Source organism: Carassius auratus, chromosome 18, assembly GCF_003368295.1.
Source record: "Carassius auratus strain Wakin chromosome 18, ASM336829v1, whole genome shotgun sequence".
Lineage (NCBI taxonomy): Eukaryota > Metazoa > Chordata > Actinopteri > Cypriniformes > Cyprinidae > Carassius > Carassius auratus.
This window is the reverse complement of record NC_039260.1, coordinates 8,787,817-8,811,330: the sequence shown is the minus strand read 5'-3', so window position 1 is coordinate 8,811,330 and position 23,514 is coordinate 8,787,817. Positions and strand designations below refer to the sequence as shown.

The 23,514-nt window shown below is 36.5% G+C and overlaps 1 protein-coding gene and 1 pseudogene across 1 annotated transcript; both read left to right on the top strand.

Moving 5' to 3' along the window:
- Window positions 1-14,091, top strand: part of LOC113118008 (splicing factor 3B subunit 3-like) — a 32,917-nt pseudogene extending 18,826 nt beyond the window's left edge.
- Window positions 14,092-16,287: 2,196 nt separating this feature from the next.
- Window positions 16,288-23,230, top strand: LOC113118344 (interleukin-34-like). Its single transcript, XM_026287434.1, has 7 exons — window positions 16,288-16,636; window positions 18,236-18,345; window positions 19,751-19,857; window positions 20,027-20,104; window positions 20,961-21,158; window positions 21,406-21,568; window positions 22,399-23,230. Exons 2-7 carry the CDS (start codon window positions 18,306-18,308, stop codon window positions 22,440-22,442), a joined length of 630 nt encoding a protein of 209 aa, XP_026143219.1. The 5' UTR covers window positions 16,288-16,636; window positions 18,236-18,305; the 3' UTR covers window positions 22,443-23,230.
- Window positions 23,231-23,514: the final 284 nt, after the last annotated feature.

Below are 23,514 nucleotides of genomic sequence, written 5' to 3'. Positions count from 1 at the left end.
CCTAAAGCATGTGTAATCAGGACTGAGTTGGACTGGGTGGTTGGTATAAACATTATGGAACTTGTCTAGGGATGCACAATATATGATGACCATATAAATTATTAGCCAATATTAATGGGGGGGGGTTCCTGTAATTTGATTGTATCTATGATATTTATTTGCCAGTGTTGGATATTTAACTCCGTCATTCCACCTGTTCAATGTCAGATCTCGTGTTAACATGAATGAAACCCATTCCCCTTATGAGCATATCTTAAAACAGGGTTCCCACGGGTCCTTGAAATCCTTGAAAGTTTGTGAATCTGAAAAAAAAAATTCAAGGTCCTGAACTCCCGTTGTTTTCACGTGTCAATAATTACGAATAGATTAAATTAAACGGGACAAATGTAATCTTGACAAACTATATATCATTATAAAGATCTACGCTTCAAGCATCGACGACAGATACCGTATTTTCCGAACTACAAGTCAAACTTTTTTTCATAGTTTGGCTGGTCCTGCGACTTATAGTCAGGTGCGACTTTTTTTATCAAATTTAATTTGACATGAACCGAGAGAAATGAACCAAGAGGAAACATTACCGTCTACAACCGCCACAGGGCACTCTATGCTGCCAGAGATGCTGCTCAGTGCTCCTGTAGTCTACACTGAGCAGCATATAGCGCCCTCTCGCAGCTGTAGACGGTAATGTTTTCTCTTGGTTTCTTGGTTCTAAATAAATGCGACTTATAGTCCAGTGCGACTTATGTTTTTTTCCTCGTCATGACGTATTTTGGGACTGATGCGACTTATACTCAGGTGCGACTTATAGTCCGAAAAATACGGTAGCTGTTTTTCAATGGAAAGCATATAAAGAATGTATTTGCTAGATTTGTGTAAGCAGTCAACACCTCAAAACATGAATGAAAACGCAGTACATATCAGATTCATCGTAATAACTAGGGCTGTCACTTTTAGTTCTAAAATCGATTGCACAATCGATCAGACCAACCAAAAAGTTTCGAAAATGAAAATAGGGAATCGATTTTAACCAAATATGTACACTATTAATTTTAAAATAATTAAACAACAAAAAAATATGGATGTAACAAAACTCAAGCAGAAAATACCAGCAATTTTATGCGCATGTAAGACCCAGTGACGTTGAAAGCAACCTCTTATGCTGCGTTCACACCAAACGCGAATAGAGCATCTGTTGCAAATAATTTAAATGACAAGTCAATGTGAAGACACACGTTTACGTGGGTCTGGAGGTCTCGTGGTAGATGCGAATTCGCCTCATTTGCGCTTCTAGTTATAGGAGATTCTGAGTTATGAAAAGGACCATTGCAAGCTGACAGCGACCGTTTTTTTTTTGGTGGAAAATTGTCTGTAATACCCCCACCTTGCGCAGCTGTACCTGAGTGTCCCTGGGACATCAGTGCGGTCGGAGCACGTCTTCTCAACAGCTGGACTTAAATAAAAAACGCTCTGCTCTGGACCCCGAAAATGTTGATTGACTTGCTTTCCTGTCCAATAATTTGTAATGGCCCTAGCCTTTTTGCGCATGTCATGCCTGCCTAGTGCCGCCTAGCCTAAGTGTCTGTTACGTTCATTAAAAAAAAACACATGGCCTGTTCTCAAGTCCATTTAAAGTTTCGTTTTTTTGAACAGTTGTTTGAAATGGATTGAGTCATTATTTAAAATAATCTTCGAAATTTTTTAATTGCCTAAATCATAAATGCAGCCGGGTTGAAGCCTGCAGTGATGTTTTTCTTTTATGGCAGCCGTCCCCTCTGCATATATATTTTTTCGAGAATGCTGCACTCCTGTTGCTTTTTTTTTTATTAATCTGCACAAAACTTCATGCCAATAAATAAAAAATATTGCGGACTTGTGTGTTTCCAGTGCTCTTACGTTCGTCCATTATTTGACATGAAAAAGGAAATGTCTTTTTTTAGACATGGAAAATAGTTTTTTCAATCGATTCAATGAACACTTATGTCTTATGTCTTAAAAATCAAAAGATTTTTTCACAAAAGTGACAGCCTTAGTAATAACGAGTCATGAAGACATCCACAGCTGTAAATCCTGGTTTAGTTAGAAAGTTAAGGGTCAACTGAACGAAATCTCATGGAGCACGTTTCAGTTCTTCAGGGACAGAATTGTTTGTGTCCATATGAAGTAACTCGCACTCAGAAACTGCGTCTTGGTGGTAAAAAAAAAACGGTGGGTTTTGTAGCATATAGTGTCACAAACAGAATGAGACTATCCACAAAAAAAAATGAAAGATAGGTGGAACTCAGCGATCGTCTTTTTATTTTTGTTTTATTTTTCAACAGTTTTCATATGTGTGAGTGTTTTGTTAAATGTTACTGTATCTGCATAATTACCATCTGTTTAAACGCAAATCAGCTCATTATTACTGTGTAATCATGGCTATCGATTGTGAAGGCCATTTATATAAATAGAGGGAGATTATTGACTTTATGGTGCATTTGTATTAATTCCATCTCTTATAACTAGCCATCAGCACATCAACACGTGATAAATGTGGTTTTTATTAACAACGTTTGGGAGGAGCATACATATATATGTATGTGTGTGTGTGTGTGTGTGTGTGTGCGTGTGTGTGTGTGTGTGTGTGTATATATATATATATATATACATATATATGTATATATATATATATATATATATATATATATATATATATATATATATATATATATAAATATAAAAATATAAAATATCCAGTCTTCCTACCCCCTGTCCCACGACAGTTTTTTGGCATCCCCACTCCACCCCAACTCCTCACTTCTAATCTATTTATCCCAAATTATTGATAGGGGGAGTTATTTGGGTTCGGGCTATGCGCTGGGCCCGGACCCCTCCCCCAGGACAGTGCACCAAAATATGCCTACTATTCGCCTTCAGATTAGATGTAAGGGTGAACTCATGAATTGACTATATGAACAGAAATCATTGTAAATTCTGCATTTCTAGAAATCTCAGGATGTACTGTAATTGGCATACAAAGTTAAATCTTTTTCATTTTATTTATTTTTCTTACTCAAATTATTCTTTTATATTTCTAGTGCTCAAATAAATAACTTATATGATGGCTAAGTTTCTGTATATTGTTTTATAATTTATAAAACTATGCAGTGTTATGTTTAATGACAAATAGTTTGTAGAACCCTTCAGTACAGTTGGTAAATACTTTTTTTATATCTGGGGGGTTGGAGGGGACTAGACAGTCTCAGAAAAATGGTTGCAGGAATCTGAGTTTTCATGGCATCTTCTTCAGATTTGAAATAGAAACCCATTACTTTTCTAGATTGCTCCAGGACAAATTTTAATGTTTTAAAAAAAAAAAATTATATCAAATACAAAAACAAACAAATACAAGGCACTTCAGTGCCTATAAATTGTAATATTCTTAAGCATTATCAAATCTGGTTGATAAAAAGTAATGCCCAACGGGTCGTCTTTCCAAAGGCACCAAAATTATGTGTGTAACACACTGAAGTAAGAAACTGGCACTTTCAGCTGTTATTCCCAAAAAGGGGGGGGGGGGGTGCTGGCTAACAGCTTAAGTGTTTCATGCATGAGGTACTTTGTGTTTTGTACGTTGTCATGACGTTAGAGCAACCAGATTTCCTCTCTTTCCCGGACATGTCCTCTTTTTGGAACTAAAAAAATTTCTGAATCGCCCAAAATGTCTGGAATTCAGATTTGCTTTCTACACTCAACAGTGCATTTTTTAATTAGGGTGCTGCGAGGGACTGTTTTCTTAATCCCGCTCCCACTGAATTTTTGACCACTATTGCCAGCTCCCATGATTTTTGTGTACAATCCTGCCCGCTCCCTGCAAACATTCTAATATTGCATAATTTTTGCACATCAGGGAGCCTCTAAGAATACACGGAGTATTTAAATCTCATCTCTCTCACCTCAAACCGTGATCAGTCAAATCTGACTGCAGCTTGTTGAATGCAGGGAATCCTCTGCAGTGTTCTGGCAACTTTCCAGGTCCGACATGCAGTGTGAAAGGGCCCAATACTTAATTTTTTTTTTTATGGCTACTTTTAAACTGTTAATGGGTTGATTTTCCCCATGGGTTAAAGGTTTGAAATATGCCTTTATTGTATTTGACTAAAATTCTTGTATTGAAACATTTTGCATTCTGTCTATGATAAAACTGTGCTGGATGTTATGTTTTGTAAAGGAGGGCCACTGGTAGGAAGCTTTTTAGCTGTTTATGATCAATATGCATAACAGTGAGTGTAAAATATGTATTTTTAGGTATGGAAATTACATTTTCAGTTTTGATATTTGGGACATGGTAATTGCTCTAATTTGAGCACTACTTTAGCCAGCCCCCGCCCTGCCAGCACCCACTGTCCTCTTTTTTTTTTTATTTATTTTTTTTTTTTTAAAGAAAAACTAAAATATGATCACCCAACATGGCGTTCATGCGTGCACGAAACTACTAGCATGGTACCTATGTTTCACATACATTAATTTTGAATTGCTTTGCTTGTTAAGATAATGTAAAGCCATAAGGCAAGGAAAACTTTAAAACATTCATATATCTTAAAACTTCTGGTTACATGAGCCTAAGCTCATTACAATCAAATCCACACAAGTTAATATAAGGGCTGTGTGATATGGACAAAAAACGTATAGCGATTTCTTTGATAAATTTAGCTATTTCGATTTTTTTTTTTTTTTTTTTTTTTTTTATATCACGATTTTGACACAGACATGCTTTACAGTCATAAATGAAGGTGTTGAAATCTGTGTTGTGCCAGGTTCACACATACTCCATTTGCAGTTTTTATGCAGTATGTGTATGCGGTGCAGAAGCATCAGAGAGAGCGCATTAGTAGCGTGAATGCACATTAACAATACGCGCGCACGAATCTCTCCGCTCGCATGCGGATTTCCTTTTCTCATGCATAAAACCAGGCGCGCATGCTCAGATGCACGCTGCTCTTGCCTGGAGAGAGTGCACGTACTTAAAATGTGTCTCGCTTCTCTCTCAAACTGTGTCCTATGCACTCACAAATCTCTCTCTGATCATGCGCTAGATATTATTTTCTCACCTTTCTATTTCTAACCTTTTGGGTCACATCTTTCACCGCGTGCAGTGTGAATGCTCTGATCAATTAACATGGGCTCAAAAAAAGTCTGCTCTGTTCTCGCGCTACATGTAGGCACGCTGCATTCTGATAGGATCGGATACAGGGTCCCCGCGGGTCCTTAAAAAGTCTTGAAATGTCTTAAATACAATTTTCGATTTTTAAGGTCTGAAAATGTCTTGAATTTCATGTGGGATCTTAAATTTCATGTCCGACTCGTCATTTTTATTTATTTTTTCAACCGCAATTTGACCAGCGCAACATTTGGGGGCAGCACTTCGTGGGTGCAACCTGCATCATTCCATAGGTGACATACGAGTAAGTGATTGATGAACGCGTTGCGTTGATGGTTTGCCACCACGGCAGTTTGCGAAATCGCAAGCATGGGCAAAGACGATAAAGCTGTGGACAAGACCACGATTGTCCGGTCTCGCTATCTTGGTTCTCAGTTTTTGAGCCCCTCAACGGCAGAAGACTTTAAGGTAAGACTCTAAAAGTAACATTTAAAATTATTTGAATATGTAAAAAATGCTTCATGTGTTTTTGTTATTTCCTAATGAATATTTGGGACGATATCTCGATGCGTCACAATTCTTGGATTGATTTAAATTTTTTCCGAATGCGTTGCGAATTGATTCTGAGCTTAGTTTTTGCAGATGGCGCTCTAGGCTAGTTTTTAACCGAACACTCAAATGCTCACGACGAAGAGCGCTCGTGCGTTCTGCTGAGTCTGAGAATGTAATTGATATATTGCTTTTATGACGCGAGATTAATGTAAATGCCCCACTGCAAACACCCTTGTACTTCGCTTCAACCTTTTTGAACTTTATTAATTATTATTTTATAGTAGGTTCAAGTGGTGTGTGTAAGGCATATAAATCTCGCAGTGACATCTGCTGTTAAAAACTAAACTAAGAATCGATTCGAGAGAGAATCGAAATGCATTCAGAAAAATTGGAATCGATCCAGAATAATTTCTCGATTCAAAATGCATCGATATATTGTCCCAGCCAATCAGTTAAAAACAATTTTGTGGGTGGGTGACATCTAGGCATAGGACTACTGCATTATGGATGGAAGGCAGTGCTGTAAATAACTTTATTGTATAAAGCATTCAATATGCATTATGCTGCTTGCATATTTTTTATGTGAAAAGTAAAATTAATTGAATTAAATAATGTAGCCCAGTTCATAATTAGACTCCAAATATCTGTTTTGTGCTTCTCAATTTTAGGTTAACAACGTTGACACTGAACCCTATCACATAGGCCCAATTTGTGAGCATTCACTATTTTGGCTTAACTTGTTTCTCAAACATTTTTTCTTTCAAATCAAGGACCACTTAGCCAATTAAAAAAAAAAAAACTTGACATATTTGGCTTAATGATCATCCCTAATGCATGTAAAAATGAAGGCCATTTTAGTCTTCTGAAACCATGGCTAACTTCACCTACTAATAATGTGCATGATTAGAAAACAAGTCATGAGAAGTGAATTGGAAATGTTCAACGGTGTCACAGTCCATGTCAGTCATTTTTGGTTGATGACTTTTGCTCACAGACCTCTTTGGTAATCTGGCATACCTCCAGTGGTCCCCAGACCACAGTTTGAGAATCAGTACTTTAGACAAACCATCTAATCTGAGTGAACATGAATGAAAATGTTATCATTCTTGAGGTGGACTTTGTTTTGATTTTATTTTTTTATAATTTCAGGAGGGAACCAAGGAACTTAATTTAAGGAACATGCTTTCTGTGTCAATGGATGGACCCACAGTAAATTGGAAAGTCATGGATCTCCTACAACTGGAACATGCAATAAATTTCTGATCCTGATCTTTCCTACAATTGTCTGTCATTCATTAGGTCTATGCATAGATTATTGAATGTGCTTGCATTTATCTGTGTCTGAAATGACATAGAAAAAACTAATCAGACCCTGAACAACATTTTTTTGGGGGAGAACCCCCAAACCCAGCTCAAGGCTATTAGGCAGATCAAGTATGATGAAATGGGCTTTTGCAATGTCCTGGGGCTGTCTTCCATGTCTTTTTCAAACTGCTATGAGGGGCCAGAATTTAGAAATTACCTGAAGTACCTTAAAGGCTGATAGTTTATACATAGTCAACCATGTCAGGGTTGTAAGGTCAATCAGCACTTGGTATAAAAGTTTTCACGCCCCTTTGACCTGTCTTGAGCGTGGTTGTGATGAGTTGTGCCACACTAATGCTTCGCCACATCAATCTGTGTTGTCGGACTGAACATTTTCCTGTTTTTTTTGTTTAGATAAAGTCTTAAATTTCCGTTTTAGAGGACTTAAAAAGGTCTTAAAAGTCATTAAATTTGCTGTTAAAAAATGTGAAGATACCCTGGGATAACATACTGCGAGAGGTCGGGGCCAGGGAAAATCGTGCTATAAAGCGATTTAGAAATTGCGCACGCTCAAATCGTGATTTCATAATGATTTCGGTTAATTGCACAGTCCTAGTTAATATCAGATCATTTTTTTATAATATTCTTCAGTTTTATGCAAAACAGAAATACAACTAATAGCATATCAGGGCCTGTATTCACAAAACATTTTATCTTATGACTAAGAGTTCTCCTAAATAGCAGTAAAAGGTTTTAGCTAAGAGTTTTTTCTTAAAATTCGAAAAGCGGAGAAACTTTTTTTTTTTTACAAAGGAATAGACGGAAGTCTTAAAGGGGGGATGAAATGCTATTTCATGCATACGGAGTTTTTTTACACTGTTAAAGAGTTGGATTCCCATGCTAAACATGGACAAAGTTTCAAAATTTAAGTTGTACGTTTGAAGGAGTATTTTTGTTCCCAAAATACTCTTTCCGGTTTGTCACAAGTTTCGGAAAGTTTTTTTCGAGTATGGCTCTGTGTGACGTTAGATGGAGCGGAATTTCCTTATATGAGTCCTAGGGCACTTCTGCCGGAAGAGCGCGTGCTCCCGTATAGCGAGGCTGAGCACAGACATTTCACTGATCAGAGCGATTCACTGATCAGAGCGAGAGCGTCGCGAAAAGTCACAAAAGAAGTGTGTTTTTGGTTGCCAGGGCAAGACAACCCTGCACAGATTACCAAAAAAAACCAGCATTAAAGGGACCAGTGGATGGAGTTTATTTTTACAGAGCATCAACGGAGTTGTGCAAGTGTTTTTGTTTGTTCCCTGCATTTCGAAGATGCTTGTTTTACAAACAAGGCCCAGTTTGACGACGGATTTGCGTATCGTTTATTTCTTAAGGATGATACAATCCCAACGAAAAAGGGGTCACGATCGTGTGTTGGAACCGCAGGCGGTGAGTAAAACTGCTTAAAATATCTCTGCCTCCTTGTTAGTGCGTCCCCTCCCATGCCGGAGACCCGGGTTCGAGCCCCGCTCGGAGCGAGTCATTGCTGCTGCTGCTCTCGTTCAGTTTCAGCCTCAGGATCTGATTCTGGATCATAAATAAACGGCTGAATCTGACTGTAGGCCATGGTTTGTTTTGGATGATGGTTTTTCCCTCACGGTAATGTCACAGTTTCCACATGCTCTCAACACAAAAGCCTACTGGCGCTCGTGATTCTTTAGCTCCGCCCACACGCCACGCCTCCAGCCGGTCGTGTTTTTCCGGGAAAAATCGGTACAGACTATCTTTCTCTTATGAATATAATAAAACTAAAGACTTTTTGGAGTTATGAAGGATGCAGTACTACTCTATAGGTACTCAAGATTAACAGGATATTGAGTGAAAACGAGCATTTCACCCCCCCTTTAAGCTAAGAGTAAGGGCAGGATCTAGTTGCTTTAAATGATGTCAACATGCTATACACAAAGTGACTGGGAGATTTATTCATAGAAATATTGTAGAGTGCAATATTATGTTGCCAAATAAAGATTTTAAAAATGCAGGCTATGTATTCAGCTAATTGTTAGCCTCTTATATGCTTCTCATAAAAAATTTGTGAATATGCATTAGGGCTGCCTTGACTGAAGATTTTTCTGGTGGACTAGTAGTCGTTAATTTTAAGCATTAGTCGACTGTTAGTTGCACTTCTATTAATAAACCTTATATAAATCATAATAATGAGCCTTTAATTGCCTAAATAACTTAAGCGCTCAAACGCATGCAAAAAAGCCCACTGGCAAATATAATAATTATGAATTTGTTAGGGAAAAACAGCAAGTACATGCCTTAACGTTTTAATTTTTGGACCTCCGTGATTTGTTACACTGTTTTCAGTTTAAGAGATGAAGTCTGTGACAGGGACTTATCTCCACAGCACCTGTATGCATGTCATGCATTATGTATACGTAATGTGAGAATATTTGTTTTCTGTTTGAATTGGTTGCTATTTTGAGTGCACACGAATTAATGTCTTTACAGATACAAAATATTACTTATTACATTACTCTTATGTGTATGACCAAAAATGACGAAGTATTTTAAGATCAAATAATCGCAGCGGCGCCTCTATCTGTCATGCAGTAGATAAAGAGCTCTACTGTTCAAGCGTGCACACTTTTTTCTTTAATATTAGATTGAGCTGCCATGTAAAGTTGCTACTACATACATATTTTAGATAAGCCATATTTGAGGTCAATGAATGTTAGGTGATCATATGGATGTCTTGACCAATGTACTATATTAGCACACAGACCAGCCGTTAACTATTTGTCCATCACCTAATAGTGATTTTGCCACTTCATATGCGAACTAATCACCTAATAAAATTTTGGTAATATGCATATAAACAGCCCTTTTAATTGGCAGAATAATCATGGCTGATGGTAGGGGTGGGAGAAAAAAAATTGCGATTCTCTCTTCAACGATTCTGAAATGTTCAGAATCGATTCTGAGCTTCTTTATTTTTTCAGCTTAAGGCACGTGTGCACGCTAGAGATGCGATGGGCTTCATTGCACATAATTTGCACAGTGAGGCAAGTGCACATTGCTTGACGATCTGAGCTTCCACCCGCCATGTTTTACTTTAGATATGCTTTCATTTATGCCGTTTGGAATGCAGCACTATTAAATGCACAAAGCTTGCGTGTTGACAGACATTCACATGCGCTTTGTTTGTTGTCCTGAAGCTCAATTGCGGCTGCGGTTAAATGCTCTTGCATTTTCAAATACTTTTATAAGAAATTGATGTACACACAGTCAGTTATGTTTTCAGAGCAGGAAAAAACATCTGATATCGAAATAGATCTCTGCGTGAATGCAGCCCGTTAACCCTGGAGAAGTTTTGTCATGCCCTGACATTTGTGCCTTTTTCAGTTTCTTATGAACATCTAAATGGCTAAAGTCTAATCTGACTGTAATCCGCACAAACTGCCCTATAATAATATGTGAGCAGCATGTATGTAAATTATTGTTTTTGAGAAAAAAAGTTGTGCATGGTTTAGTGCAAAACTAAAATTTTTAAATCATTTGAAAAAGGCCATAAAACACATACAGAACATTGGTTCCCGGGACTTTTGAGAACTGGAGCTTGTAGCTTAGAATTTTTCTTTCTAAATTATGTGAAAATCATCTTGTTTACTCACTCACAGAAAACAATATATTTATAAAAATTTTCCAAGACTGGTAAAGTCATATGCGAGTAGGCATCAACTATCATGAATATCATTGTGATTTACACCTGAGAAGACAAAGGCCCGCATAATGAGCCTTTCCGTCAGCTGTGTCACTGAGTGGGAAGAGTTACAAGAAAGAATGTGAGGACAAATAAATGTATATGATTTTATGTTTGCAGTGCAGTTTAATAATATATTTAATTATCCCACAACATAATTTAATATCCACTTGCGAGTGCAGATAAACAGTTTATTAGGAACAAAGCTGACTTTGAAATATATAGTTGCATAGTTGTTTGACAGATGACAAGATAAAATGATGTAAGTGTAATGATAGGAAAGCTGTTTAAGAATTAAAATGTGTCAGTTCACTACTTTGGAAAAAGAAAAAAAGATGGTTACACAAGATTTAGATGAAGTGACGGTTAAGGTAAAGGTTATGCATATATAATGCTCTGTTTATAAAATTTAGTTTTCGAACACACACACACAGGTTTTCCTCTAATACACCAGAAACCTTTAGTTAAAGGTCTTTGGTTGGAGAGTTGAGCTCAGTTGCATGTTGTTGTGTTTTTTTTTTTTTTTTTTTTTTTTATAGAGTTAAAGCTGCAGTTTTTTTTTTTTTTGGTTAAAAATTACCCAAAATAAATTTTTGAGCAAGTACATAATTAGTCAGTGTTCTCCTTACCTTAGCCCAATACACAATGGTGCACTTATAATAATGTATTCTAATTTGAGTGGTTCTGGTAGGTTTCAAGCACATCTGTAAACATGAAGTTGTCCTGGCTAGAAGGTTATATCAGGATGCTGCAGGTGGATCATTTATAGCCTTTTCTCACAGCAGCTGGAATAATTTAATTATTTTAATGACTGATTGTAATCCAGAAAGGATTGTGTTTATGCAACATAAATGCATAAGTGATTGAAATTTCCATGCATCTGATTACAGATATCCTACATGGGATTACACAGATTTTGTATTTTAGAGAGAACTCGTTTTTTAAGGAAAAAGTTTGCTTTTTGGGTTAAATAATTTCTTTAAGAAATTTGAATAGAATTAGATGGTACAGAATTTGAAATCAACAGGTAACGCTCATACGCACTGCATACAAGCAGTCACTCAATGCTGATTTTGAACATTAACAATTCGAGAACAAAGTATAACAATAATTTGCACGATTTAATGATTTGAGCCAAGCTATTGTTGGATTTAATCACCATTGGTAGCACAATTTATTTTAATGCTATTTTCCTTGGAACAAAATTGGCAGACTTGTTACTTGCTTGATCAGATGACAGTATCTGGTGAAAAGTTTTATTTGGGTCATACTTCCAAGATGTAGGCTAGGATCTGTGATTCTTTAGTACAGTATCCACACCAGTGCGGTGACAGCCACACAAACTCCTCAAAACATAAGATTCATCCACCTCTTGATACTCTCCATAATGGAAAGAAAAGAAAGAGTTGTTGAATAAAGACATTATTTTAGTTTTTGTGCACACAAAGTATTCTCATAGCTTCATAAAATTATGGCTGAACAATTGATGTCCGATGGACTATTTTGTCTATGTTCTTGGTACCTTGAACTTGGAAGGACCCTTGCTGACTATGGAGTGTCAAAAAGCTCTCAGATTTCATCAAAAATATCTTAATTTGTGTTCTGAAGATGAACAAAGGTCCTACAGGTTTTATATATTATAATGTAATGCCTACATTAATTTTTTGTATATTAGGTTGTAAGATATTTATTTAAATGTAAAGTTGGTTTAAAAATATATTACAGGTGACATCTAATATATAATCTCTTTGATTATCAGTATTATTATTACAGCTGGTATAAGATTTTGACTTTACTGGTCTTTGCCTTGCAGAGGACACCATGCACTTTTCTAGGTATTGGAACACGAAAGTGAATTGCTTAATCTGCATGGTGTTTTTTTTTTTTTTCGTTTGTTTTTCTCCAGTTTTACTATGACAAGCAAAAACAGCCTTTTCAAGCCCCATTTTAATCCATACCTGTTGTCCCTTTTTTCTTTGTTGATTACAGGCCGAGGTAATTATTAACTATCACATAGGAGAGACGTTCCTGTCCCTCCAGAAAACTACCCTCATCCCTGGAGGAGCAGAGTCCCTGGTGTACACCTCGCTATCGGGAGGCATTGGCATCCTGGTGCCGTTCACCTCTCATGAGGTACAGTTTCTGAAATTCTTGCTTGCAATGATCTTAAGTCTAAAACCACAGAAGCAGAAGAGGTAAAAGCCTCAGATCAGGCCACATCCTTAACTGCAGGCCATCAGAGTAGAGACTCTGAAATGTTTGGTAACTAAAGTTGCAGGGTGTTTAAATTGTGTAAACAATGTATTTCTTATCTGTCTTTCTCCTCTGTGTGGTCGTGATTACCTCAGCTTCCGCTCGTACTATTTTCCAGTAAAGGTAATGGCAAACAGTTAATATCACAGAATTATTATTAATAGTTTTTAATTAGTACTTAATCATCTACGTATGCTTTGTAGATGCTTATGCTTTCTCACTGACTTTGCTTGTATGCTTCCAGAATGTGATCGATGGAGACCTTTGTGAGCAGTTTAACTCCATGGACCCACATAAGCAGAAGAGTGTCTCTGAGGAATTGGACCGCACACCTCCAGAGGTGTCGAAGAAACTGGAAGACATCAGAACACGCTATGCCTTCTAGTGTCTTTACGTCTGGCAGGCGCACCATGAGAAAATCTATTGTTTTTGCAGGCCTCCCATGGCTGTGGTCTCAAACTTTCCTACCACAAGGATATTTTGGTGAAGGCTGAAGGAAGTTCCCCCTTTAACTGGAGCCAGCTGGGAGCTATCACAGTCCCAGTGGTCAATGACCTTGTCCTGCTTGAAATGACTCTTGGTACTGTGCTCGGTACAAAGCATCCGTTTTATTTAGTTCAAACAGAATGGTTGCATAGTGACACATATCTTCAGAGAAATGTTTTCAGGCAAAGGACTACATCAGCTTGTATTCAGGAGTTGCTTTTGTATGTGTAGACTCCAAAAAATGTCTATTACTAATTTTGTAGCTACCACAATGCAAATTAAATCCACATTTTATTGTATGATTCAGTCTGCATAAAACACACTATCATACACATTTTGGCTGTTTAAATGCTATCTTTAAAAAGTTAGAATACAGTTCCCACTCTTGTAAAAACAGTCACATTTTGAAATCGCTTTAGTTTTTGTCTCTACATGGCTATAGCAAAATTGTGGCTTTTAATTATTATTATTTTTGTTTTATTATTTGGAAGAGCCATCCAAAATATTCCAAATATTCAACCTCAGGGAACCTGAAAGAAATAGTGCTGTTTGTCATGAAGTGTGAGAATTTGTAAATAAACTTTCTTTTTTTTTTGTACTTTCTCATGTATTTCCGTGTTTGTCACTAGACTTGCCGTTAGTCTTTAACTGCACCCACAGGCAAAGCAGGTTTTCACTGTTTTCTTAAGCCTTTTATTTTTTATTTTGGTGAAGCCCGATAATGATCATGCATCTTTCTCATGACATTGAGTCATTCAGTCTTAGTGAGTTGATCTGCTTTGTTAATATTTAAAAAAATATATACAAAAATTAAAAAAGGGGATTTTTCTTCATAGATTGCTATCTGAGTCTGACCAACACTGCTAGTGTAATGTTTAATAGTGTTTCTCTTGATTTATTTTTTTTTTTTTTCTTTTCTTTTTAAAACCCTGCATGAGTTCTGCATTGTTACAGGACTGCATTTGTAATGCTCTATTTTGAAGTATTACAGCAGTAGTCTAAACAGTGCAGATCACTGTATTTGGTGAAGGATTCCAATCCATATATTGTTCTTTTATGTAATTTTCTAATTTCAATTGCTTGAGTTAGTGGAGCATGTTGTCATAGTGAAGACAAACTTTGATAAGTATTCCATTAGAGTGAGTCACATCCTGATCACACTTAAACCCACAATGCAAGTGAAATGAATTCCCTTTTCTACCATGTTCCTCCTACAGTACGGTTTTCACCCGAGTTTGCACCCTTAATAAAGAATTCATGATTTTTTCCCCCTTGAAACACAAATTCTTGCAAAGTCATGCTGTGGAATACAGTTGAAAAATTGCGCAATAGGTGGTAGGCCACCATTTTTGCATGTACTTAACACAAGTTGTGTGCTGTGAGCTTGTTCCAGTTCAGTGTGTATCTACAGTCAATAGTTTTATGATCTCGCATGTAACATTGCACTATTGCAGTAACCTCAATTTACTTCTGACTGTGCCAACAGAAGGCTATGATTTTTGTCATTTGTAATCTAAATCTTGGAGCCTCGTTTCTCCAAATCCAAGCCTAGATGGTTGGACAACTCTCAAATTGTCAGTGTACCCCAAGAATGTGCTGTTAAGGATGTGATGGGCTAGAAATATTCTCTTGTGGTCGGTGATGATGGGGGTCCACCCATAAAAACTGTCCTGGGGTCTGAATTTAAGTGACTGCACTTGTAAAGAATAAAAAAAAGTAATGTCAGGCCATAAAAGTAGGTTGAGATAATGTGGAGGTTGGTTAAAACCTGGTGATGTTTTAGGCACATTAAGAACTCTTCTTCCTTTGGGAGTTTCCATATTGATGTAATATAATCTAGGTTGACAGATTGTTTTTTTTTTTTTTTTATGTTTTGGTGGGGGATTTGGAATGTCCCTCTCGTTTGTCGTCTTGGGTCTTGAGTGGCTCTGACCTTTGTTAGGACAGCATAGATAGCACTATCGTCAAGTGATTAAAGTAACTACAAAACAAGAGAGGGGCTTTGTGACCATTAACGAAGCAATCCTACTCACAAGGCTAGTGTGCGATGGTCATCCATATTCCCATTTTCCATTGTGCTGCAAGATGAGGCGCTTCAGTGACTGAACAAACATTTTGTCATGAAATTCCTAAAAAAACAACTGTGCCAAGCCTGTCACCACAAAGCCACAGTAAATCTAGGGAATAAATTAGTAATGTGCGTGGGTTAATGAGGTTTACAGGGAAATTGGGAAAAATAGACACTGGATCTGCATGAACTGAAGCTTGGCTGCCTCTTGACTCTTGTTGACTGTTCATCGATAACTAGGTGAACCAATTTATGTCAGTTTATGGGTTATTTTGAGAGAAATCTGACTGTAAAACTGCAGATGTTTCGCAGTATATGTGCATTATTAACTTGCAGGTTTTTTTTATATATATAATTTTCTGTGATTTCTGATGTCCAGTAGACAAACCGTATGAAATAATTCTTAAAATATGATACATTTAATTATTGTTGGGTTTAATTATAATGTGTTAAAGCATATAGGCCTATTTTTAATTTAATTCCGACCGCTTCACACTCTCGAGTCTACAAATTTAGCGCGCTCTGACTCAGACTAACTCGTAAATTTTTGAGTTTATGAGACTTCGAAAACAGTTGAAACGCATTTGCTTCTATGACAAAAAATATTTTAAGACCCGACCCCAACAACTCTGTTGGTTGCCCAGCCATACAAAGGCAGCGAGCGGTACACGTTTCTTCGCTGTTTTAGGTCACAAACGCTGCACCTTTATTAAAATCCAGTCACTGATGAGTTAATAGTGCATTTTAGATCCCAAAAGTGAAAGTAACAGTCTAGTCGACTGTCTTCCTTTACTCAGCGTGTTAGTCTCGTGGTACTTTCGAGCGGAGAAGGTTGTAGGCGGGTGTACATAGACACAACATAAAGAGGGGACATAAAGAAAAGGGAGTTTCCGAGTCTTTTGGGTGGACGTTGCATTGAAAAAGGGGCGAATTTACTACTTCGGTCAGTAGCCTACTCTGCATGCCTGGAAGTGTCAGCGGACATATCTACTGGGTTAAGTAAACAACTGCTGTTTATTGAAAGTACTCCCCAGATGGTTTCCCATTGAAAGAACGTAGATCATCGAATCGAAAGGTTTGTGGCTTGCTTATTAATATTCGTTGTGCTGCTGAACATTGTCGCGTGTAAATGCGTTTTATATTGGAATGAAGCCCAACGCGTTTCATATCCAAGCCTAGGTCACCTGACAGATCGGTTTTGATTGGATTTGATTAGATAACAGGTGAATCTGCAACATGTTGGTCTGACACCAACATTTGACTGATAGCACATCAACAGTTTTATGACAAGTCGTTGGCGCGCACGTGAATCATAACCATAATATATGAACTGTCATTGCATTCATGATGTATGATGTATTGTTTTAATGATACTTTCAAAGGTTTTTGTATTTTTTTTTTCTTGTGTTTACATGCACAAGAAAATTCGTATATTAATCAGAGTTTGGTCATATTATTTTGTTCTTATGTCTTCTTCGTCTCATATAAATCTATTAATCTGACTTCCAAAAATCAAACCACTATTCCAGCAGTAGCAGTTTTTTTTTTTTATCTGAATAAGCCATTGAATGGAAAGAATCAGAATTTGGGGTAATTCAACATCATATTCGACCTGAAAATTCATTTATTTCTGTGTCAAAATATAGGTAATCCTAGGTGATGTTTTATTTTATAAAATATTGGTGTTGTATAAAATAATTGCGAAAAACACGAATTAAAAATGGATGATTTGACTTCTCTTGTTTTTCCAGAAGTTTATTTTAAAGGCATAACCAGAATATTGGCCTTAGTTGGCAAATGATGCACATGTAAACATGGCAAATAATATACCATTAAAAAGCTGTCTTAAATAAAGATCTCTGTATTAATAAAACATCATTATGAAATGTATTTATTCAACAACAAACAAAATTGGCATTAGATTAGGAGAGAAAACTTTTAGATTGAGTTTTGATTAGTGCAAAAAGAAATGTTTGTGAAATACAAATTTTTAGTCAAATAATAGTTAAAATAATTATGTCAGATGACATAAAGGATATGATTTGTTCTGGCTCATATTCTGTACGTCATAAATTCTTCCTGCATGTGGTTTTGCTTTACAGATCCACATTTTTATTATGTGTAATGATCACTTTTTCATATCCAAGAAAATAATATAAAGATATTTATGTTACAAATAGAAATGTAAAAAAATAAAATAAAAAAATATATATATTCTGCCCCTCGTGTTCATCACATGTCTATTAGTCAGAAACTTGCTATGTCAAGACCTTACGCTCCCTTTAGGATTACAAGGAATTTTAATTTTTCTTTTCGAAAGAACCAAAAAGAAACAACATCTGGATTTGTTTTACACCGCGGCAAAAGCTCTGGAGAAGAAAAAGCTGCAGCCCAGATGAGCAATGTTCCATTTCCCTTCTTCACTTTTTCTTTTACAACTTTTTTGCCATTAAAATCAGATACGCCAGATCAGTCTGGCATATCTTGGATATTTAAATATTTTACCATCCAAAAGGAGAGTAAATGAATTCAGATGTGTCATCCCTGGTTCTCTTTGTCCAGCAAGATATTTTAGAAAGGCAGTTTTATGCACAGTAATGGTAGTCAAAATTCAATATTTGTTCTTACTCTTTTCTGTTTGTTTGTTTGTTTGTTTGTTTGTTTGTTTTTAAAGACGAAGAAGACTGAAGAATTTACTGGATTTTAGACCCATATAACAGTGCAAGCAGAGAACAAGCAGAACCATGGTCCAGTCTGAATGCCGGCTCCTCAGGGGGCTGCTGGGTAAGTAAAGACTAGTAATTAAATGATTTCAGTTGTTTAATATTGGGCCAAGAGGGCACTGAAGATTTTCATTTGTGTGGGAAATTTGGATGTGATAGTGCTAGACATCAATATTTTTCCAGTGAACCTAGATTTATTACTTCCTTGGCTAAGAGGAGAGAGGCTCTCGTGCATTTATGCAAAAAAAGGCCAAATGTCTGAATTTCTGTGGGTGACTATGTGAGCTGGATTGGCAAACAGTTAAGTAGGATTGAGTGTGGTTTTAACATTTGTGTGACAGTAGTCTCTTGTTTCTTCTGAAATGAATATGAAGCTGAACATATGTTTGAGGAAAGCTACTGCATGTGGTGCAGCTATTGAAGGACTAAAGTGTGACTGATAATGTCACCACTTCCTGTGTTCAGGATAGAGAGAGATAGAGAAGAGAGACAGACAGATGCATGAGGTAAAAGAGAGGGCAAAGAGGGGGATACCAGGCCAAAAAAGCCAGAATAACTTTGACGGGAGGTGGGGGTTGAGTGGTTGGACACCAATAAATAGCCCAGTTTCTGCGGCATGACAAATTCCTCTAGCCCTCGGAAGTCTGCTTCATGGTCTCTGAGACTTTGCTGACTGTGAGTCTCTAGGTGACTGCCCTGTAGTGCAGCTCAACCACAGAGGCCAACCGCACTGTGATACAAAGCAAAGTGACAGATGTCTGCCGGTGCCCTGTCTTTCCGCCCTGGGCTAGCCAGTCAGAATCACTTATCTTTTTACAATAACATCTCCAGTTAAAATAGACACAGGATCAGCCTCAGGTTTACTGCCACAGTTCATCTGCTTGAGTTTGACTTTATCTTCTCGAAGAGTTCTAATAAACAATGTATGATCATCTCATGCATAGTATTCATCCTGATTTTTACGACATGCAGACTGCAGAAGATCTTGTGTTGTGGAATTATGGCTTTTACATTTTTACCTTTAGTTTTTGTTAGAAGATGTTCAGAGATTTTCTTTTGCAGCTGTGCTCAGTGTGCTTTAAAACCTAAAAACACTTTATTCCTTGTAAGTTGGGCTGTGGTTTGAGGTTTTGTCACAGCTCTGACTCTATCTATGCAACATTATGAGTCATTGCCTTCAAAGAGACGTTGCACCAACCAATGAGTCTGACAACTCACAAAAACTGAAAGTAAATACTGACATTATTATAATCAGTATATATACATTGCAATACATATTTTTTTAAATCTTAAAACGTTTTTTGAATAAATTTAACTTTAAAAGTGTATAAATACTAGATAAGTTATAGGCTTTTTCATTAAATATAAAATCATTTGAAGTTTAAAAACAATTATGACATGATGGTTTTTATTATAGACAGTGGCATTATGTTAAAAGCCATTCTTTCCTTCTTCTGTCCTTCTAGGTATTATTTGTCTATTACCAGTCTGCATTTGTGCAGAACCAGATCTCTGTGTATCTCTGAAAGCCATACGGACAAACCTAAATGCAACCCTAAGGAGACGTTTTATGGTAAACATATGTTTAATTTTTGAAACTATAGTGTTCTTTTTTCATTTTTTATTAAGTTTACATGGGAAAATAACTAAACAAAAAAGAAAAATATATATGCTGCAACTAAATATAGCATGATACAGAATGAATAACATGTCAATAAAAGGTTTTACGTGTATATTTACAGAAAATGAACTTTCCCATTAACTATACGATTCAAGTGCATTATGAAGAGGTATTCAGACTACGGAACATCAGCCGGCTGGTAAGTCTTTATCCCACTGACACTGTCCCCAACCAATGCTCTGAATCACTCAAAGCTACACTCTTCACAACTTCCCACACAGATTAGCTCATTTTTCCTGTTTGTCACCTATTGCCAGCTATTTAAGACTCGTGACGTATAACAGAGTCAGATTGTTATTACAGTTTTAGGGTTTCTCAAGGCCTGTGACTCAGCATTTGCAAAAATACAGGGGTGAATCTCACAAAACCTGTTAAGACGTATCTAGATCACTAAAATTTAATAATAATAATAATAATAAATAGAGGAATGCAGAATAAAGTAAATGATTAAATTAATAGAAAATTGTTTAAAGAGCTGATAGAGCTATATCAGACAATATATTTGTAATTGAAGAATCATCTAGGTAGTTTTTTTTTATGGACTGAATACAAGGAATACAAGAAAGTTTTTTAAAGAGCTATATGTTCTTAACCCCCCATGTTATATTGTATACTGCTATTAAAAAGAGGGAATATACAAAACATTTGGAAAATTATAGTTGTTCCTGATATCTGGTAACAATGTTCCTGGTATATATATATATATATATATATATATATATATATATATATATATATATATATATATATATATATATATATAAATTGATATATATATACTGAATATATCTGTGAGTTTATAACTGAATATATGTATATTATGAATCGAATTTGACCTGACCTGACAGAAACCCTGTGACCTTACACCTAACTAACATTACAAGACTCCAAAAAAAAAATGCTTATAAAGCACAACAATTCTAATACAATCAAACATTTCCTTTATACTGTCCCTCATCTTCTCATTCTTGTCCATCTCTCATTATGTTTTCTAGAATATGAGTATTGACGAGCCACTGCAGCAGAGAGATCTGCAGGATTTGTGGCTTTGGATTAGTCATCAGGGGATAAAGAGGGTTTTAAGGGTGCTGCCAGAGAGACATCCTACACGCACTAAATACCTCTCCAACCTGGAGAATCTCTTCAGACGTTTTGAGGAGGTGTATAACCAAAAGAATCCCAGAGATGAAGAGGTTAGAACAATGATTTCTCTTTTCTCAAGGGCAGCACATAATAATTCATTCTGGCTGTCACTGGCACTGCTTAAAGTATCTCTAAGGTCACTCTCTTGAAAATAAGATAAATTATTTCTAAACTCAGTTTGACCTGCATCTGCCCAATCTGATTTGCAGATGTTATTTGTCATTTGACTGATATATTCCCATGATTTAAGATCATAACAATATAAAAGTGTGTGTCTTTGTACCTGTTTCAATAAAGAGAGTACTTCCAGAGAGAATAGACAACATCTGGGAACGCTTGACAGACCAAGATTACGAGGGATGGAAGTCTGTTACACCCAAGTCAATTCTGGACAACTGTTATCGGACTATGCTTTGCCTTTTCAAAGAGTGCTTCTCAAAAGAGGACGACAATTATGATTGTAAGTGAAAATAGTAGATATTTAATGGTACATATTAATGGAACCTGCTTTCTTTATATTTATGGTATTGTAGACAATATATTGATCTGCTAAACATCGGTTATGTTTTTCACCTGGGAAGGGACAACTGAATTAATTCCACAAAACACAGACTACGTGTTTTTTGGGATTGGGAATTTTTTTTGGGGAATTATGGTATTTACTCACTGGTATTTTTAAGTTTTGAGGTAAGACAGTTGAGGTCCATCTAATGATTGCTACAACTTGGAAAGGACTAGGGAATTTTGGAGTCCAACCTCAAGAAGGGTTCTTCCACCAGTCTTCCAAATGTTTGTTGATAACCTCATGCAACCCCAAAATGTATGCACACAGTAGCAAAAAGATGGAAACTTTTGCTGTTTGTTGATGCGAGTCTGTGGTCGACCATCAGCCTTTGTGAATGAGAAAAAATGCTAGGGGATTGAATCAACGTCTTTATCCCCTCCATGATGAATGAGATGGTGGCATGATTCAGGCTTTGAGGTTGTCTTAAGGATGTAAAGTACTTTCAAAAGCCCACATGTTGTTACTAGCCTGAACATGCCTGGTCTATGCCTTCTACCATTATTTTGTGTGAAATGGTGTTACGGTGGTAACCCTGAACTTGAAAATCATTAGTATCAACAACTATTATTGTTTGATTGATTCTTTTGAAGTGCAAAATAATCAGAGCCTTTCTTTTAATGGTTATCTTAATTTCATCCAGTCATTCTAATGAGCAACTCATCTTTAGATGTGACATTCAAATATGTGACCACTTATCTGTACTATTTCTCTTTGTTCATTTCTAGATTGTAAAGTCCTCAACTGGAGTAATGGGACGAAAACTACATAGCAGCAGATCTAAATGGATCTGATCCTGTGTTTGTGTTGCTGGTGTTGGTGTAAAAGGGTGTTACCCGGGTTTTGTAGTGACACGCAGCATGCTTGTGTGCCTCTTGTTCTAGTAAAGTCACTGACTGCCTCCATCGTGGTTACCTATATGGAAAAATGCAGCGGCCGTCACACCAGTTGGAAGACACTCTACTGACCCTGCAGCTATTGCTCTCCGTCATTCAGACCATGCATACCTCCATTCACCTGCCTGCCAGCTTTTTTAGCTAGTAAACAATCATATATGCACTGTGTGTGTGCTCTGTGGAAGAGAGCAGCTTTGACTCTTCGCTGTAGCATTTACTATTGGTAATTCCATAAGTCTTTGCCACTGTAACTTACATTTCTGAGGAAAATCCATATTTTGTCCTTCATGTATGCCAAAACAGTATATTATCATTGCCATGATGTAAATGTTCTTGGTAAGATTTAGATGTATAAATAACATAAAGCTTCTTTTGTACACATATCATTTGCATGCAAATGTTGTGCTGACTGCTGGCTTAGTTGGCATTGTTTCTTTTACCCAGAGGCTCTTTACTTTGTGCTTTACTGCTGGTCAAATGTTGAAAGATTGCACCAAAGCATTTCTATAAAAAAGTTTTTTTTAAGGTGATCAAGAGGGTTTAATACCAAGTTTGCATATGTTTTATACACAGATTTTATTTTAGGTTATTTATTTGGACCCTTGTCACAGAATGTTCCAGTAACTTGTATCATGGCTTGGAAAATAAATCTCTCTCTGTCACCCCCAAGTGTTCAGATGTATGGTTTGTTCGAAGATGTGGGTTTGGTTAACCCACTCTCACCTTTCACACACATACAGGACCTGTTGGCTTTACTATATCAGTGACAACAAAATAAAATAGTTATTTTATGTTGAGGTAATGACATTTGGCAAATTATTTTATATAGCTAATAATAAGCACTGTAGACTAACCCTAAAAAAACTTTTGAATTTTAAAAGTGAAAAACAGAAAACAAAATAAGTATGTTCAGTGGTGTAATGTAACAAATTATAAATACTTCGGTAC

Bases quoted from the DNA above. Each gene is read 5' to 3' on its own strand.
- LOC113118344 (XM_026287434.1), top strand. From the start codon at position 18,306: ATGGTCCAGTCTGAATGCCGGCTCCTCAGGGGGCTGCTGG. The intron at 19,858-20,026 runs GTAAACATATGT...GTATATTTACAG, and splicing joins CCCTAAGGAGACGTTTTATG to AAAATGAACTTTCCCATTAA. The intron at 20,105-20,960 runs GTAAGTCTTTAT...TATGTTTTCTAG, and splicing joins TACGGAACATCAGCCGGCTG to AATATGAGTATTGACGAGCC.